This window comes from Syngnathus typhle, linkage group LG14 (genome assembly GCF_033458585.1).
Source record: "Syngnathus typhle isolate RoL2023-S1 ecotype Sweden linkage group LG14, RoL_Styp_1.0, whole genome shotgun sequence".
Taxonomy (NCBI): domain Eukaryota; kingdom Metazoa; phylum Chordata; class Actinopteri; order Syngnathiformes; family Syngnathidae; genus Syngnathus; species Syngnathus typhle.
The window spans coordinates 8,491,640-8,509,896 of NC_083751.1; the positions used below are offsets into that span (position 1 = coordinate 8,491,640).

The 18,257-nt window shown below is 40.4% G+C and overlaps 1 protein-coding gene across 1 annotated transcript in view; it reads left to right on the forward strand.

Moving 5' to 3' along the window:
* Window positions 1-18,257, forward strand: part of nr5a2 (nuclear receptor subfamily 5, group A, member 2) — a 53,285-nt gene that overhangs the window by 17,874 nt on the left and 17,154 nt on the right. Inside the window, exons 5-6 of the mRNA XM_061297964.1 lie at window positions 12,090-12,209; window positions 14,232-14,379. Of these exons, the coding sequence (XP_061153948.1) occupies window positions 12,090-12,209; window positions 14,232-14,379 (268 nt within the window). The remainder of the gene's footprint in view (window positions 1-12,089; window positions 12,210-14,231; window positions 14,380-18,257) is intronic.

The following is an 18,257-nucleotide window of genomic DNA, read 5'->3' on the forward strand; positions in this document are numbered from 1 at the left end:
TGTGACTTTATTCATACAGTATATTGAATCTATCAACTAGACAAGAAAGAGTTACGACAACCTGTGAGATTTCCAAATGTGACTTCACTGCTTGTTTTAGTCATTTAGGGACTATTTTCGATGGATCCAGACACTTCTTCTATATCTCTTTTCTTTTTTGTCTGCATGATCCAGGGATTGCAAAAGCAGAGAGGAGGCCCATTAAGTTGAGGAGGAACTGTATTAGAAGTCTGGTTCCCTGGGAAAGGTCCCAGCTGAGATGGGGCGGCCATATTGGATAAACAGATGGCCAGGGAGAGGAGAGAACAGGCAATGAGAACAGAGGTGAAACAAAGAGGGGAGATGAGAGAGGATGCAAATAGACAAGGAATGCAGAGATAGTGAAAACAAGGAGAGAAAACACACATTTCAGGTGAAATGAAGATTAATAAGCTATAAAGGCTTCGGTATATGTGAACTTTAGGGATATCTGATTCTACACACACATGATCAGATTCAAAGCCTTATGCTGCAATGTCAGTCTTGTCACAGAGGTCAACAATATACCAGCCGCTACCCCCTCGACACCCCTGCCCTGACAAACTGCGAGAATGATGGGATTGGCGGCCATGTGCATTTGGCAGAGATTTGTAACTGTGGCCCTGCTCCACTGCATTTGAATTATTATTCTTCAGGATACATAGACCCCCCCTCTCTCCAACACATTCACTTTAGAGTAGCCACTACGGTGTTTAAAAAAAAAAAAGACTAGAAGCAACATGAGCAAGAGACAAGGAGTAACAAGATGTGAGGATGACAGAAAATTATATGAGATTGTAGCAGTAATGTGAGGGGACAAAGCAGAAAGACAGACAAAGTGAATTTAGGAGGGTAGAAGACTGGTGTATGGAGAGATACGTATGGTGGTAAAAAAGTGGCAAAGAATGGATGAGCAGGAGCGAGGAAAGGAAATTGTGAAAAGGCACTGTCAGAAAAGGGTTGGATGGGAGAAAGAGGGAAATGAGGAAGAGAGGAAGATGAAGGGAGCAGGGGAGGGGGTTAAATGGAAAGATGAACAAGAAGGCTGCGAGAGGCGGCGACCAAGGGCAGGAGGAGGAGAGGGAGCGTGGTGAAGGACAGCAAAGGGGGAGAAAAGACGATCAGTAGGTGGGGTTCGATAGACGGGGGGTGTCAAAAAGGGGGGTGGGGGGGACAGGTGGAAGGTTAATGGGCCTGGAGCGACTCCACCAGACGCTCATGTGCTTGATATACGGCGGCGGGGACGGGCGCGGGGCGTAGGCTTTCAAAGATATATTATTTCATTTGAGGAGCAGCACCATTCGGGCCAACAACCCCCTCCTCCGCACCACCCTCCCCAACAACCTAGTATTTGTCCAGTGATAGATGACAGGGCCCCTCGCGAGCCCAACAGACACATGAACACCTGTGTACAGTATCCCACCAGTACACACGAACATCCTCACACCAAGCTGAGGAAAGTTGTCTAAATCTCCTTTGAATTTCAAGATTTTAGTCCTCTCGCCCGTCTCCCTCCCACTGCTCTGTCTTTATCACTGTCTGAGTGCAGGTTCTAGAGCTCCATGTGTGATGCTGCTGCTATTTTAGTGGTAACAATATCTCTTTGATCAGTCACGCTGGGAAGGAACTGGAGTTTGAACTACTTACTGCATATAGGAAGCTGGGGGCTCACTTCATTCATAAATAGTAGACCACCAGAAAGGAGATGAAGTTAGCTATTTCATAAATACTGTAAAACAAGCCTTGCTGTGTCAGCACTGGTACCAACAGCAGTCAATGGATTTAAGGATTTGTTTTGATGACGCAGTACTCAAACATAACTTTTGCTACAGGTGAATCTGAATGCTGTATCCCAGAAGAGGAAGCACATATATGCACGCAAGATGGCAATTGCAGCCATCTGTTGTACCTGTTGTCCTCTGGGCTTTAAGTGCCCACAGTGTCTTAGATGTTTCTAAGTGTGGACAACTCCAAAGTGAACTTCCTCCTCGGGTCCCTTGATGGTTGTAGACTTAGCTTTAAGACACAGGCTTCCCAAATACTGTAATGGTCCCGTAGGTCCAACCACAGGGGACCGCTGGGGGCCGGAAGGAAGAGCTTGGAACTTGTTAAAAGGAAAGATTTAGGTTGGTCCCTCCCAGAGGACACAACAGGAGGTTAGCATGAGCAAAGTCTGCTCATCTACTTGTTGCTTTGATGAAGGATGAAAGCCAGTGATTAAAAGTATACAGAGGTCCGCTAAATGACTAAACCTACCTCGGAAAAATGTCCATTTACTTATTTAGGTCCCGAGCAGTGAACGCTGCAAATACCTTACGTATTGTTCTTGTAGAAATTCTCATTATTTTTTGAAAAAACATCTCTGCAGCTTTCCCTACAATATTTTAACAGAGGATTCCTGGTTCTACATTTCACCTGGGTCTGTGAAAATTTGGAGACATGTGCAACAGCCCAAAACCTAAAAAAAGTATTTTGTAGCCATGTGCTAAAACTAACAAGATGTCTATAATTTCGACTGTTTTGAAATTGAGCCCCATTTTTGGCATTTAAACCCAAATAAATCACATTAGTGTATTGGACCTCATTAGCTATATGATTGTTAGCCGATAAGATGGTGTGTTGGTATTTTGTCTGTCAATCTGATTTTAAAGTTTGGAGAGAAGCAATTTTAAACTTCCATCTGTCCATGCCTTTCTCCAATTTAGCTGCCTTTTCTGTAATGAAGTGACAAAAGAAAAGCTAAAAAGGCCTCCACCAGTGGAACATTTCCAGGCAAGTTAACGCAGCCTGATTCACATTTGTGAGCACTCTGGGCGTTCTACGAGAGAAAGCAGGTTGCGTTTAAGTCTTGTTTGGGGATGATCAGGGTAAAAGCCTTTTTTATTGGCAGGTCATCCGGCTTGTTAATGTGGTGACGGAGGTGACGAGACTGTGCGGTTACAGTCTTGTACAGTTGTTATTGCAAGTTGGCAGTCAAATCAGCGGACTAAGGGAGGGAATAGTTGAAAGATGGGGAGGAAAGTGATCATAAAAGGCAAAGAAAATGGGTAAACAAAGTGGATGTGAGGGTGTTGATCTAAAAAATTAACTCAACACTTCACCGGTTCTACCCAAGTAACAAAACAACTTTCTACTTTCCCTCTCAGTTGAGCTGGGAGGTGTGTTGCATTTATCTTTGTTGAGTGCTTACTATCTGAATTCTGTATCAGTTAGACCTTATTGTGACTATTTTTTGGATGAAATTGAAAAATATTTTTATATTTTATTGTATATCCTGCATAGCACTAAATTGTTTCCCCCAGAGATTATTATTATTATTATGATTATTATTATTGTTATTGTTAAATAATTTGTCCAATCAATCACAACAGTGTTCCACTTTGTTACTTTGTCTTAACATAGTCCACTTTCTACTACATTATCATATCACTTTGCCTAGATATGGATATTTTAGGCAAAAAGGTTCCGTGCGGTCATGGTATGGTGCAAGGGTAGCCGGCGTAGTTACGGCAACTTCAAAGACAAGTGTGAAGAGGCGGCACTTTGCCTGTAAATAGCCTTTGGCTATTTAGTTTCTCCGAGGTCAGAGGGGCCGAGGTGTGGCCGCTGTAGCTTTATGGTGACCCAAACCTCTAATCTAAACACACCGCAGATAACTATGCAAACCTGTCAGCTAATTTCTCTTTCTCTTTTTTGCATCTCATTTGCGTAAGAGACAGTTAACTATCTATTGTACAACTACTGAACTTCTATGGTAGAAGCGGTGCATTGTTCATGGCAAACTGATTCCATATTGGTTACGATTTGAATTAATGTGCAGAAGTATGGTCATACAAATATATTCATTTCCACTTCTGTTGACAGGACATTGTAGTTGATCGAGGTCATAGCATCATTAGTGCGAGGGAACTACTGGTAGCATCTGAGCGTCGCACATCACTGTATCTCATTCTTCCTCGTTGGTCCTACCAATAAATTTATACTAGTGTCTTATGTTCCAGTGTTGTAGCGGCTGCAATTATGTGGATGTAATCCGGCCTGCCAAGGGATTATGCTTGTCTCTGCTTCTTTCGTCACAGACTTGTCAACAGTTGTCCTCCGATGTCTATTTCTGATGCTTATTTGCTGCTGGTCTATTCTTGAAAGGGAGCAGGGACACTTTGGTGTGTGTGTTGGTGTGTGTGTGTGTGTGGTTTGTGGGGCTGTCCAGGAGACAATGTACATAAGATGTTTTACAGTACGCGGAGCAACTAGTGACAGGGATGATTGAATTTACACACGTTCCAAAGGAGTAACATTGGATATTATGACATTGCTGTGACGACAGGAGAGAGATTTCAGCAGGGCGCCAAAAACAAGCCATGGAGAAAAATGGTCCACTATTTGCTGGTGGCACAGCAAAGTAGGAGAAAGACACCTGTTTCGTAACCCTACTTTTAGCATTCCTTTCTCTGCTGGTTTTAATTTCCTCCTTTTGTTCTCAACTTCTTTAACATTACACCCAGGCCATTTTATGAGTCTCACATCATTCACTCATCCTGTCAATCTCTCTCTGCTTTTCACCCAAAAGGCCATAGCGGCAACCTTGGCACAAGCTTTGGATAAATGATTCCATACATGCAAAATAAAAGCCTCGTACTAATAACGCGTTTTACTGCACTGCATTCTTTTCCAATTGTCGAAGAGGGCATAAAAAAAAAAACTTTTCAAGCAAGGTGAAACAAAGATGAGCAATAAATCTAAATCCTTGCTGAAAGTGGAATTTCTGTGAAAGGTGTTGACAACACTATGAAAACTAGAGAAATGAACCAGGGAGTCAGGAACACAAACAAAAGAATAGGGGAAATGGCTATCAGGTAATAAGTGAATTGTTGTCTCCATGTCCCTCAGGCCTTTATACTCCACATGCTACTCTAGACTTAGCTTCAACAGGAATGTCCGATGGAAAGACGCCCATGCTCTAATACAGATGCATTTATGTCAGCATCTGTCAAAAGACACAAGGTGATGCACCTTAGGGAGACTGAGGCCTCCATCTGCTCTTCTGTCTTGTGGTTTGGGGTCCTTGTCTTTACACAGCAGGAAGTACAGAAATGCTTCATTATCTCATTCACATGTTTAATGTGCCTATCAAGAGCTGTGATCTCTGGAGTTGAGTCACATTTGGTTGCGGTGCCTGCTCCAAAATGTAACCACACCTACAAATAAAAAAAAAAGGATATTTTCTCAAGTTTGTGCAGGACTTTTTGTGTCCATGCAAAATGCATGTCTGTGATTGTGTATCAGTGATAAGATGCTCTGTCTCTTCTGTGCTGAATAATACAAAAGAGAGGCGGGAAAAGCCTTTAGCCTGCTGTCTCCGTTGTCTCCTCGTTTTCCGGACTCCTCTTTACTTTAATACACAGAAGGCCAGGCAAGCATTATGAGGTCATTTCCCACTGTCTCTCAATGAAAGTCCAATACACACACACATAAAAGCACACGTACACACGTTTAAATACATATATGCACATAAATCCTCTCTTTCACCCTTGCCAAGAGTGATAGAGGGATTATAAACTGAATTCAACCCCCCCGCACTCTGCCCCGTGTCATATTCAGACCTTTCTACCTTTCATACTCATGCTCATACAACTATTCACAATAAATCGCAGCATTAATTCAAATAATAATTGCAGAGTGTGAAAATCCAATGGCCCAGTCTTAATGCTTATCGGTCTGTAGATTAAGTTGTGGGTGTGTGCGCATGCAGCTTCTGCTGCTGACCCGATCAATAGGATTCCTATGATCGGTAGGGTCTAAAATAAATAAATATATATATATATAAATATATATATATATATGTGTGTGACTGTGTGTGCATGCATCCGTCGATCCATTTGAGAGAGAGGAGGTTACTTGTGGGAGAAGCAGATCCCTGGGCTGCATGTGTATTAGTGGTCTAATGTTCATGTGAATAATGTATTAGGTTCTTTTTGTGTTTTTGATAGTTAGTTGATAGCTTCTTAGCTTTAAGCCTTACAATTTCTGGGCTATGGGGTTGCGAATGTGTCTGGTGGGGTGGTAGACTCTCTCCTGAAGGTATCCTGAAAACTATTGTGTACAAAAAGATACTTTCCTTAAAGCCATGAACTTACTGTGTATTAACGTTTTGAAAAAACATACATTAGTTTGAGACTTTAGTCTCAAGTGCTCACGATACATTTGGGCATAACGGTAACAACGGTACCGTATTTTCCGGACTATAAGGCGCACCTAAAAACCTACAATTTTCTCAAAAGCCGACAGTGCGTCCTATAGTCCGGTGCGCCTTATATATGGACGAAATTCCTAAATTTAAACTGACCCGAAGCATTGTGTCATGAAATCAATCATAAGTGGCCCGCTGAAGACTATGAATCATGAATCAAAAAGACTATGGATCATTATTTTGCGATTATAAAGTAATTTGTTGCGTCTGAAGTTGAAATAAAAAAGATAAAATGGAGAATGATTTGATTTGGATTAAAAATCTGATATGATGCATTAATGGTGTGCCTTATAGTCCAGTGCGTTTTATAAGGACAAAGTTTTAAAAATGGGCCATTCATTGAGGTGCGCCTTATAGTCTGGTGCGCCTTATAGTCCGGAAAAAAAATACGGTATTTCAAGTCAAATTTGACCCCATGATTAGGAACACAGGATATTAAAGGATATGTTCTGAAGTTTCAGGAATTTTGATATACGTACACGGTGTTGAAAAATGATTATGAATGTAGGATAAATTTCAGCAAACAGAACATTTTAGTTTTACTGTGGAAGTTAGTGTTTGTTGACATAACGAGTGGCTTTTATGAAACAATTACTTCTCATTAGGGTAACTCTTGGGGCATCACAAATCTATTGTTGAGTGGGTGCGCATTTTATGACAGGATCTCAGCATCTGCTAGTTTTATGTTTGCATATTTGCAATATAGACGCTTTGCAGTTATCATCCATTGATATTTTCACTTGAAAGTTTTTTGTTTTTTTTAAATTTCCTGTTGCTGTATGGGGACTATATTGAGTGAGGGACTAACAAAGGTGGTGAGGGTAGTGGAGGATGCCCATTCATCGTTGTCTATCCTTTCACAAACAAACGAGTGAGGATGTTAGGATGTGTGGACGGATGAGGTGAAGTGAACGTGCTCAATCGAAAGAGACCCTTTCGTTCTCAGGATCAAAGGTCACGCCGCAGAGTCAATTAGCGCAGTCACCGTGGGAAATTGTCAATTTCAGGGTCTCAGTATTATCAATCAGACATTGCTGAATGATCACTTTGGCTGTGCGAAATGGGCACACAATGAGAAAACATGCATAATACCCTCAGATGCTTTACTTTGCATTTATGAGGCGAGCTGCAGTGGACAATAACACCAATGAAAATAAGACATTTGAAAAAATGTATAGACAGCTCACCCCTGCCCTGACAGTGTGTCACCTGCACATTTTCCCAGCGTTCTTATCACTCCACCAGCAGTAGGATCGAAGACCAAATGAACTGTATGCCTTGATAAACAAGAGTTCGTTTTGGGGAAATTAGGACAAGGAGGAGGGGGGGAAAGGTAATCTTTTCCCTCACATTTCAGCAGAAATCCTGGGTGGGTGGATTTCATCACAACTGTTGTTTTTCTTCCCAGGGATATGATGAACTCCTGCATTTGTTTCTTCGAAAAGAGGAAAAAATGTTTGGTTATTTAAATAGGGGCTTCTAATCGACCTCTCAATTCAGCTAGCTACGGGGCTGGATTAGCCATATGTCGTAAAGGACAAGTGCCTGGTGGGCCGAAATACTTTTTAAATGTTTTATTTATTTCTTATTATGTATTATAATCATTTTCCACATTTAGACCTAGTACCCATTAGTCCATCTACAAAATAGACATCAAAACAAAGCAAGCCACAGCAAATAAAATTGCATGACGTAGTAAATTAAGTTTAGCCAAACATTGTGTTTTACTTAAACTTGATCCTCCTCATATTATTCATGTTGTAAGCATAGTTGTGCATACAGCATGTGTGCCCATGGACCAGTCTAAGGCCCAGTCAAATTTTTTTGCGACAGTCGTGCCTAGCTAATTCCCAAAGAATAATAATGCCAGTACGAACACAAACGTAAAGTAATGCAATGCTACAAGGATATAAATATAATTGCAATGAAATATCTTTTTCAAATTCCATAATAATTGTATTCTAATAACCGTCTTGGTTTGAAGGAATGCCTAGAATGATTTAATTAAATGGCCGAACGGATGTGAGCACGCAGGCACGACATAATTAAGCGTTTGCAACACTCTGAAGACAAAGGGCCCTGTTTCTAGGTGAATTAATGCGTGTTCCCAGGTGAATACTGGAACTGTTTGGCTCAAGGCGAACAGATGCTAAGATAGGACGGCACCAAAGGATGAGCAGCTCGACACACAACAGCATTGAAGTCAGCTTCAAACCTAACCTGTAGTAGGCATTGATTTCCATCCAGAAAAGAGCAATTGTTCACGTGAATTTGGGGCAGATTAGCTCTTGGTGTCCAAATGCTACCCCTCCCTCTGTGCAAGAAATATCATGAGCTACTCCATTCATTAACATCCACAGAAGGAGATTCCATTAATCTCTTCATTAGTCCACATCAAAAATGGAAGTACTTATTAAAATCAGATCCAGCTGTGTATACTCGTTAAAAATGTCCGCACCGTACGCCACTTAACAACGTTCATGGCACGATACCAAGACCAGGGCACAAGAAAGGCGGCAACTTTTCTACCACCCCAGCCTGATTTGACTTAGCACCCCATGATTGCTCTACTCTTGGCAGGGGTCTATGAATAAACATGACGTGTGTCAGGGAGTATTTGACTGTGGCAATTCTAATTTCATTTAATCTTCGCAACAATGTCTGCTCTGAATCACCTTTTTATTTTTGCACGTTTTTCCATTCTTCCATTCCCAGCCAGGTTCATTCCCTCGCTCACTCCCTCTTTTTTCTTTTTCTACATCTTGAAAATCCCATTAATCCTAGCCAGTGGTTTGAACAAAACTTATGGGCTAAGCGATTGATTCGTGTATTGATCCCACTCAGCTGAACGATCATCAAGGCGGTAAATTGGTTTCTTGGAGAATATGCTTTTCTTTTTTATTGCTGGCCTATGTATGTAGTCGTCCCTGCTTGGATTTTCAAATATCCTAGATTTGGTGATAATGTTGAGTAAACCAAGCCTGAGAAAGTAATGTAATTTGGGGGCTGTGGTCAGTTTGAAGCTCTAGTTTTCAGAATCTTTTTTTCCGCAATGAGAACGTAGAAGCTAAATGTTTGGTATTATCGTTGCTGGCACTCCTGAATACTACATCATCTTAAGCGCTCCAAAAACATCTCCACTCTTATGCCTGTATGATTTTCATGTTCACAAATCACGTATAGCAAAATTCCAAACAAATTGGCTTGTTCGTTAATGACAATATAGCGGGAGTTCAACCCTTATCCATACTAGAGAGCAACACGTTGATTTCAAGCTTTGATTTATGGCCGCCTAAGTTAGAAACACTTGTCTAAGTTTTCCATCCTCTTAAGATAAGATTTTAACAACTAAAGTAGTACCACACACTTTATTGCACGAGTCAAACAATTTGAACTTTGTGCTATTATGCTCAGATTAAATCAAAGAGCCATAAGTTGTAAAAAGTAGATGGCAAACAGCCAATCGTGAGATAAAGTATGCGACTCGCCTGCATAGCAATTCAAAACAAAGCGTCTGATGTAGTGTCAGTGAGTTCATATGATGTGTGCAGGGAGTAGATCTTGAAGGATCAGGCGCCGTGCCTGTCGCTCTTTTGACAGAGCAAAAGGAAGAGCTCGTCAGGGAAACAGTTTGTGTCCTTTGCACTCAAAAGGTCAGCCAACTGAACCCCAACCCCTGTGCCGGCCTTATGCTTGTCTCTCACTAGTCTCCCTCTTACAGACGGGTGTCCTCTGCCCCTCGTCTACACTGCTATCACCCACTGCCATACACTCCCTTTGATGACCTAGGCTTCTTGTCAGAGGGTTGCTTCCAGGCAGGCAGGACAGCCCTTTGATGGAGGACCCCGACACTTGCTAAAAGCATTGACATGCGGTGGGACTGATGCTGTTGTTTGAAGATCTTGGGCATTACATGTACCCATCCTTTCAAACACACACATACATACACACCATTGCACTAGCTTCCAGGATCTTTACAGAGGGCAGAAAGAGAAGGACCGGCGAGTGGCTCAAAGAAACCCCTCCTTTGAAAGTCTTCAGTGATCTCTGATGGTTTTAATGATGTCATTTGAATTTTGCTTTAGTCGTTAGCTGGCGATACCTCCATAATGGGACTATAGAAGTAATGCATAGAAGGGAACGAAGACTACTTGTGATCAGAAAATTAATGGACAAAAAAGCTTTTGGTATATTCTATAATTGTACAAAATACTTTAGTTGATGCATTTAATTTCCATTCAAAATATCTTAAGTATGCCACTGTTCAGGTAAAGTCGTAGCATTATCTGTAGCATAATCTAGCTGTCTTTCACACTTGACTTTCCCATCCATTTAAAGTTTTGATCAACCTAACCTTCAGCCCTTATATGGTAATAGACCATCACATCCACTAAAAATAGTATATATTATTTCACTAACTCTATATATATATATATTTTTTTTTATTATGCCTGAACAATGTAACATTTGTCAAAGAAGTGGTTGACTGATCAACTATATCTATATTATAAGGGTGCGATAGGCGGTGCATTGGTGCGCATGCAGATTAGAAAAATTCACTATTGTGCTACTAATGGGAGGAAACAAGCAAGAATTAAAAGAGAGAGCTCAAATATTTGAACAACCCATTCAGTAATTATTCAACTTGTGCATTTCAATGACAAGTACACTCATTCCCTTTATTCGCCACAATTTTTGACTCAATATCGAACCGGTTGCCAATTGCTGGTCACTTGTGAAAAGCAGATGCAGAACGTGCCAAACTGCGCACCGGTTCAGTCACATTTGGCTGGGTCGCTCTGTGTGCCTTAGCTGTGTGAATGCTTTGTCTTCTTAAACAGTGGTGTCTTCTTAAAAGGTAAACCGATTATGTTGGACGCAAGTCAAGAATCATAACAACTCTAATCAACTTTAGACTCCAGAGTTGGCAATCAAACAGTGGTGTCTTTTTTCCCTTCATGATAATAAATTGTTTTACTGCCTTCTGAATGCAATGACACAAAGTCAGTTCAACAAATATATCTCTGTGCAAGTTTAGCAGCACTCCGTTACGAGACCACATTCCTTTTCATGGTACCCATACTTGCACCTGCTTCTTTGGCTACGTTTAACATTGATCCACATTCCTCACCATCCACTGCTGTCGTTGATACTGATGGAGTTCTCACATACTGTTGTCAAAGTCAAAGACTAACTCCTGACACCAAAAACCAACAGGCCCCAGGGGGACACATTATTTTTAATGACATAACATAAGGCAATGTTTGTTGATGCAAAAAAACGAGACATTTTCCTCATTCCTTTTTTCCCCTAATGGCGGCTTTTTTGTTTGAGTCTCTCAATTGTGGTGTAATGATTAACATGGCCAAGCATGGGAAGAGGCTGGCTGTTACAAAGGAAGATGTTGTTTTGGGGAACTGTTTGACCTGACCTGGTTCCAAAGCTCACTTGGCATGCCCATGGGAGCCAGCGGCTGCAATTCAGCAGGCGTAAATGTTTTAATCAGTCGAACCAGAAACGGTTGACAATGGACAAACAGAGAAACTTGCACCAAAACTTGTTAAAGAGGCACCCAGTAACAGAACCAAAATGAAAGTGTAGTTTCAAATGAGAAAACTTAGCACTAACTTTTGGGAATGATTGAAACAATAAAAAGTTTGGAAATAATCAATTCCAATTGATCTGTACAACCTCTGCGCATGTCTTTACTATAACAGTTGCTTGTGCTTAATTTATTTTCCTAAATATTGGAACTGCTCCTCAAGAGTCTCAACAGTATTTTTACAGGAAATTAATGGGCTTTTGTTAATATCCCCGCCAGGTTGACGACCAGATGAAGCTTCTGCAGAACTGCTGGAGTGAACTCCTAATCCTGGACCATGTCTTTAGGCAGGTCATGCACGCCAAGGAGGGCTCCATTTTATTGGTCACTGGGCAGCAGGTGAGTTATTGCAAACCAAAAATATGAATTTCTTCAACATAGCAGTGGGCTATTATTTAAACAAGAGAACATGGAAAAGAAAATGCAGCAGCAGCAGCAGCACCAGCAATGGGGTAACTTCAGAAATGATGATGAAGTGAAGATGTCGACAGTTTAAAGAAACTGCATCCATTAGGATTAGGAGAATGAAAGATTGGTAGTCATAGTCAGTTTCATTTGCATACTTTGGTCAATGTGCAGCTGCTGTTGGAGGGGATATGCTTTTGTGTTTGCATAAATGTGCGGGAAGCTTTAAATGAGTCCATTATCTCCTATTGTCTCCCTCGTCGCCATATCACCAAGGATGCAATACAGTGAAAGCAAAACCCAATGTGGGTGTGAACACACAGTTGATCTGCTTCACAACCAATCAAAATTCCCTTTAAAATTGGGGCACAGTCCTTCCAGACATCGCAGAAGCCGACATTGATTTGCTGGAATCCAAGCAGAAGATTGAAGCATACAAAGTACATTTAGGAAGAAGAGCTACATGGGCCAAAATCACGTAAACCTGTCCAGGACAATCATGTAACCCTGCTGAGAAGCAGGCACTTGGAGACTGTAAAATGTATTCATTTTGCATGTTCGGCACATTTGAAACTAACCCTTTGATTCATGTCAGATGTCCTATTCATTTTTTACACTGAACTCAAACAAAGTGAACATGAATTTAACTTCATTCTCAGGGTCGCCAACAAAGGCATAACTATGTGTGTTCTTTTTTCCTGCCATGGGCTGAAACATGAAATGGAGCTCATTAAAATACATTCAATGAGAAAATGACAAATGGGCTGAGCTGCTGAAAGCTTAAGCAAGGCCCTCAATATGATGGCACTGATATTATGACAGCCTGATCTTGTGGTGTCCATGAAATTTAAATGACAAATATTTAAAAGAAAAAAAGAAAGAAACACTGGAAACACACTTCAAACCAGTCCTCCATCCATATTGATGCAGGATGGATTAAAATCTGAAGGTTTATTTATATTTACCCAGCATGTCACTACAAAAGGAATAATAAAGTAGGATTGATTGACTGATTGATATGCAGGTCACTTGGGTTAGTGCTAACTCTGCTATAGTGGTGTTATAGTGTTTTCCCCTCTCTTTGTACTTCAGGCCAGGAGGCAATAACCTAAGGCATCACCATCAACAGTCCAATCCTTCAATGAAGTTATTTCATGCACAGTTGATTTTATGTAAATTGATTGACACTTTGGAAAAGGAGCATCGTCTCCCTCTCACTTGAGCCATAACTCTCTTCTTTATGAATGGGGAAAAAGAAAAGCAAGTACAAAAGCAGTTGGGAAAATAATAGAGGGGGGGAAATGTTCTATAGAGAATGGACCACATATACTATTAGAATAAAAGTACATCACTGTTCCTTAAGGGGTGTGACTTGTGTGGTTTTGCCCCTGCCACGTGACTTCTACACGCTACCTGTACATTTTCGGCTTAGTTTGGAGTCTGGTAATCAGGATTAATTAGTACAGACAGAATCTTTAAGGGTACGAATACCTCTTGCTGCTCCCTTGCTCCATAAATGAGAGAAGAAACGGGGTTTCACTGAACATTTTCTGATTCCATTCAATTTCAGTCATCCTATTTTCTCAATAAATATTGTTTAAAATCCTTCTGTGTTGTAAATTTAAATTGAAGCTCACACAGACCCCTCCTTTAGGAAAGAAAGGCATCTATCTACCTTTCCTTGGAAATGCCTTGACAGTCAATTATGATAATGAATTGTATAAAATATAAAATATTGCTATAAAAAATAAGCTAGTAATAGAAAATAATAGACGTAAATAATAGAAAATAATGTAAGTAAATAATAGAAAATAATATAAGTAATAGAAAATATAGCACCGCATAATGCATAATGTCAAGTAATATGAACTATAAGTATTTATATAATGTTTCACAATCATTGAATATTGCAGAAAACTACATTGAAATTCAAACATTTTTTCTTTCTTTTTGCAGGTAGACTATGCAGTGATCGCATCCCAGGCTGGGGCCACCCTCAATAATCTATTGAGCCATGCCCAGGAACTGGTGACGAAATTACGTTCTTTGCAAATGGACCAACGGGAGTTTGTCTGCCTGAAATTCCTGGTCCTCTTCAGTCTTGGTGAGTCTAAACAGAGGATATTTGGACGTGTGGGGAATAGTTTGTTTTTTTTGCATGACAACGATTGAATAATGTATAATGGTTGCTGAACCTAAATTGAGGAAATTATGTATTTATACAATTGAGAGCTTGGTGCCAAGCTATTTTGCTCCCTGTTTCCAATGTTTGATGTGATTTCTGGCAGTGACTGAATATGGACTGCAAATTCACCACAAAGAATACTGATTTAAATTTGGGGATCACAAGTCAAGTTATTGATGCACTTACGATAGAGAGCATGGTGGTTAGTGAAGGGTGACGGTTAATTATAATGGTAAAGGATGAGAAGAGAAAAGAAGAGGTATTCAGAGATATTAGTGAAGGAATACATTTTATAGACTAACATGAGGGTTACCTTGGTTTTGCTTATGTGTGTGTGTGTGTATGTGTTCTCAAAGTGGTTATCCATGGTTTAGGTGGAATTCAGAGGGGTCTTAGAATATGTGTGCATGTACGTTTGTGTGCATGTTAGTGTGTTTGCCTGTATGAGTTAGTTATGTCCAGCATGTGTCTTCACGTGGCATAGGGTTTGCTTGGGCCCAGAGTCTAAATAATTTGGCAGAAACATCATCCATAACGAAAGACTGACCTCAGGGATGTGTATAGCCCCCGGCAGTGCCTGTTTTCCAGCAATGCCTCAGTCTCCCACAGAAGAAACCCGACACAGGTGGCGGAAGTGGCGGCGTTTGGACTCAGCAATGCAAAGCCTGGAGATTTAGCATTGATTCATAGCAAACACAGCTGAGCAGAGGTGGGCTATTGATGGGCTGATCTGAATATGTGTAATGGAATGAGAAAGCAAATACTCACAGAAGCGGCTTGCACACTGCCGGCAACACCAATTAGTACGGCTGTAGCTAAATGAGGCATGAAAGTAGATTTGCGTAGGCTGCTGAGTGGTGAAATGGCTTCTAAAGAGGGATGAGTTTCATTTAACGTACACTCGGATGAATTAATCAGACGCCAGAACTCAGGTCTAATTTCAGAAGCTCTGCTTTTTCTTTTCTTTTTTTTAAACTTGAATTCAATTGAGAATGATATAAATCTTTTCAAAAATACATGGGCAATATACGGACCATTAACATGACCGTCCGTCCCTGATACAACTTGTCAGCTGTTTAGCTACATTGAGCTGTCATCCTCCATAACTGCGGTCTGGGTGTTTTCATATGCGGCATATGTTGGCATGCATCGGGTCTTGTGTTATCTTTTCAGCACCCTCTGACTACCAAGACTGGCAAATCGTATCTTGACTTGGCTATTACCTGATAGTTACCTGAGAATTAATCAACAAATCCATTACTACCTTCATTTTTAGACCACGGGCAAAAGAGAACATGTTGAGTCCAAATAGGGATTCAGTTTTTTTTAAAAATATTTTTGTATCATTTAAAACATTTTTGCCATGCAAACTGTTTGAGTGTGATATTGTTTTCTCAAAATACCTCAAAAGCAGGTTTCACGGAGCTTACTCTGGAATGGCCAGATCGGCAATGTCCTTGATGAAGTAGTTATTAAATGACCGTGCAGACTAATTTGCTCAGACAGATTTTAGAAATAGGCAGATAAGCTGTTCTATGTTGTGGTTAGGTGTGCCTTTGGTCCCATATATGATTATACAAGACAAACTGCCGTCATTCTGGATAGGTCGTTGACATTTCTATGGTCTGCGTTTGCCTATAATAAATGTTCCAATAACCATTAGACTGGCATTTAACGATCATCATTTACTATTTTTTCGTGCTTTTCTTAAACTTGACTTTTTCCATTATTTCCCATACTGGCTAAGCAGTCAGTAAGTCACAGCCCCGACAACAGAACTCTTAGTTAAGCCTTCTGTCGATAAAGAGAGAGAGATATAGATGTCGCTCCAGCTGAGAAAAGACTTGTCCTGACCTGAATTTGACCGTCTTTTTTTCAGTCTTGGTATTATTTTCTCACTGTCTCACTTTATCCATCTCCTTCGATGGTGTCCTCTCTATCTGCTGTCATTCTTTGCTTGTCTCAAGCGAAGGCTTTTGCTCTCTATCAAGAGGACGATGATCACTCTACTAGCATTGATCTTGGTGTGTGGAACTGTGAGCAATGGCCATGTGTGTGCTTGTATGTGCGGTAGTAAAGTCACAACCATTAAAGCTCGAGAGAGACAGAGTACAGCCCAGGTCAGAGTTCAGAAAAGAATTACTACTAGTTGTCTGATGACAAAACACTGTTAATGGGTCTTTGATTTCCTTTTAAAAGCCGTAAGTGCTGAATAGAAATACTGCCAAGCTGCTTTTTTAAGTGATCGTCGGGTGACAGGTAGGCACAGAAGTGACATCTTGGCTTTAAATTAAACAAGTGGTCTTTTTCTTACTATTAATTGACAATTAAAGCTATATAACGTGGTTTGCTTCGTGAGTTCTGCAGTACTCTGCTGTTTAGCACTTGAATTGTAATGAGTGGGGATAACTGAGGAAGGAAAAAAGGAAAAAAACATCACTTATCAATTTTCACAAGTGTGGTATTTGATGTAAATTCCCTCAACTAGAGACAGACAGGCCTCATATTGGCAAAGCACTTGTAGGTTCAGAGGTCAGAGTCTGCTCTGCCAGCAAGCGACTGGGCTCTGTGGGTCAGACCACGTCAGATGTAATTGGGTGAGACATGCACTGCCAGTCCTCGTCAGCTGGGAAGAGAACCAGAGGAGCTGTCAGCGCACTGCTGAGTGCTAAATGCTCCCAGCAGAGAAGCAAGATTTGTGGATACAACTTAGAATAATTGTAGTGGTTAGGGACAAGAAAAAAAAAGTTGATAGAGAGGTAAATTATTTGGAGGTCTACTGATAATGGAGCACTCTTGGACTCCCAAGTCATTATTTTGGCATTTCATACTCAGCGTTAGGTGCCAAGTCTTGCCTTTGTGGAAGTTGTAAAATGCTGCCTTAAAAAAAAAAAAAAAAGCATGTCAGAATATGTGGATTATTTTGATTCTGGTATCAGGAACAATTGCATAAATCAGAGGGTTATCTCTAATATAATCTAATATATACCTTGTTTAGATTTATGACAGGTTCAAATTTATTCCACATACTTCAACAATACAATAGTAAACAACTTGGGAAATTAATACAGTTTTAAGAGTTTACATTTTTTCATCTTATAGTTCTTCAAATAAACTGCGGTGAACATAATCCATTTTTAACAATCTATATCTATAACATAAAAAGTTGTATTATGTACTTATTTATTTGTTTATTTATTTTTAATGTATCCTTACTTCTATCATCGCTCCCTCATTTTTTCCCATCTTGACTTTGTCAGACACTGAAGCACTGCAAACAAAACGAGACGAGACAACAAACATGGTCAATGTGACTGACCTTGATAAAACAGTGCGCTATCTCCATTTTACATCATGTCTGTGTATATAGTGAACAAGAGGCAAAACACTAAAGTCCCAGTCAAGTGTCCCAGTCAAATATTCAGCTGCAACAGCCTGAGCTGCTCAGAATCAATCTACTGATCCCTGACCAGATTGTTCATACAGCCCATCCAATTCCACATTCCCAGTACGCACAGCAAATATTCATTTCCTGAAATGAACCGAATCATTTGGATTTGTCGAGGCATTGATTAACATACTAAGAAGATGGCAATGGTTCAATATTTGCTCCTGCTGGGACCACAATGTAAGGGCTAAATAATGGAGCATGAAAAATCCAAAACACACTATAGCCTCATTAAAAGCAACACAATAGACAAGTTATTTTATGCATACGTATAGTTTTTTGCCCTTTCTCTCATGCACTCAGCAGTATGGAGTTATATTGATATACCTTATCAATGTTCACCGTTGAA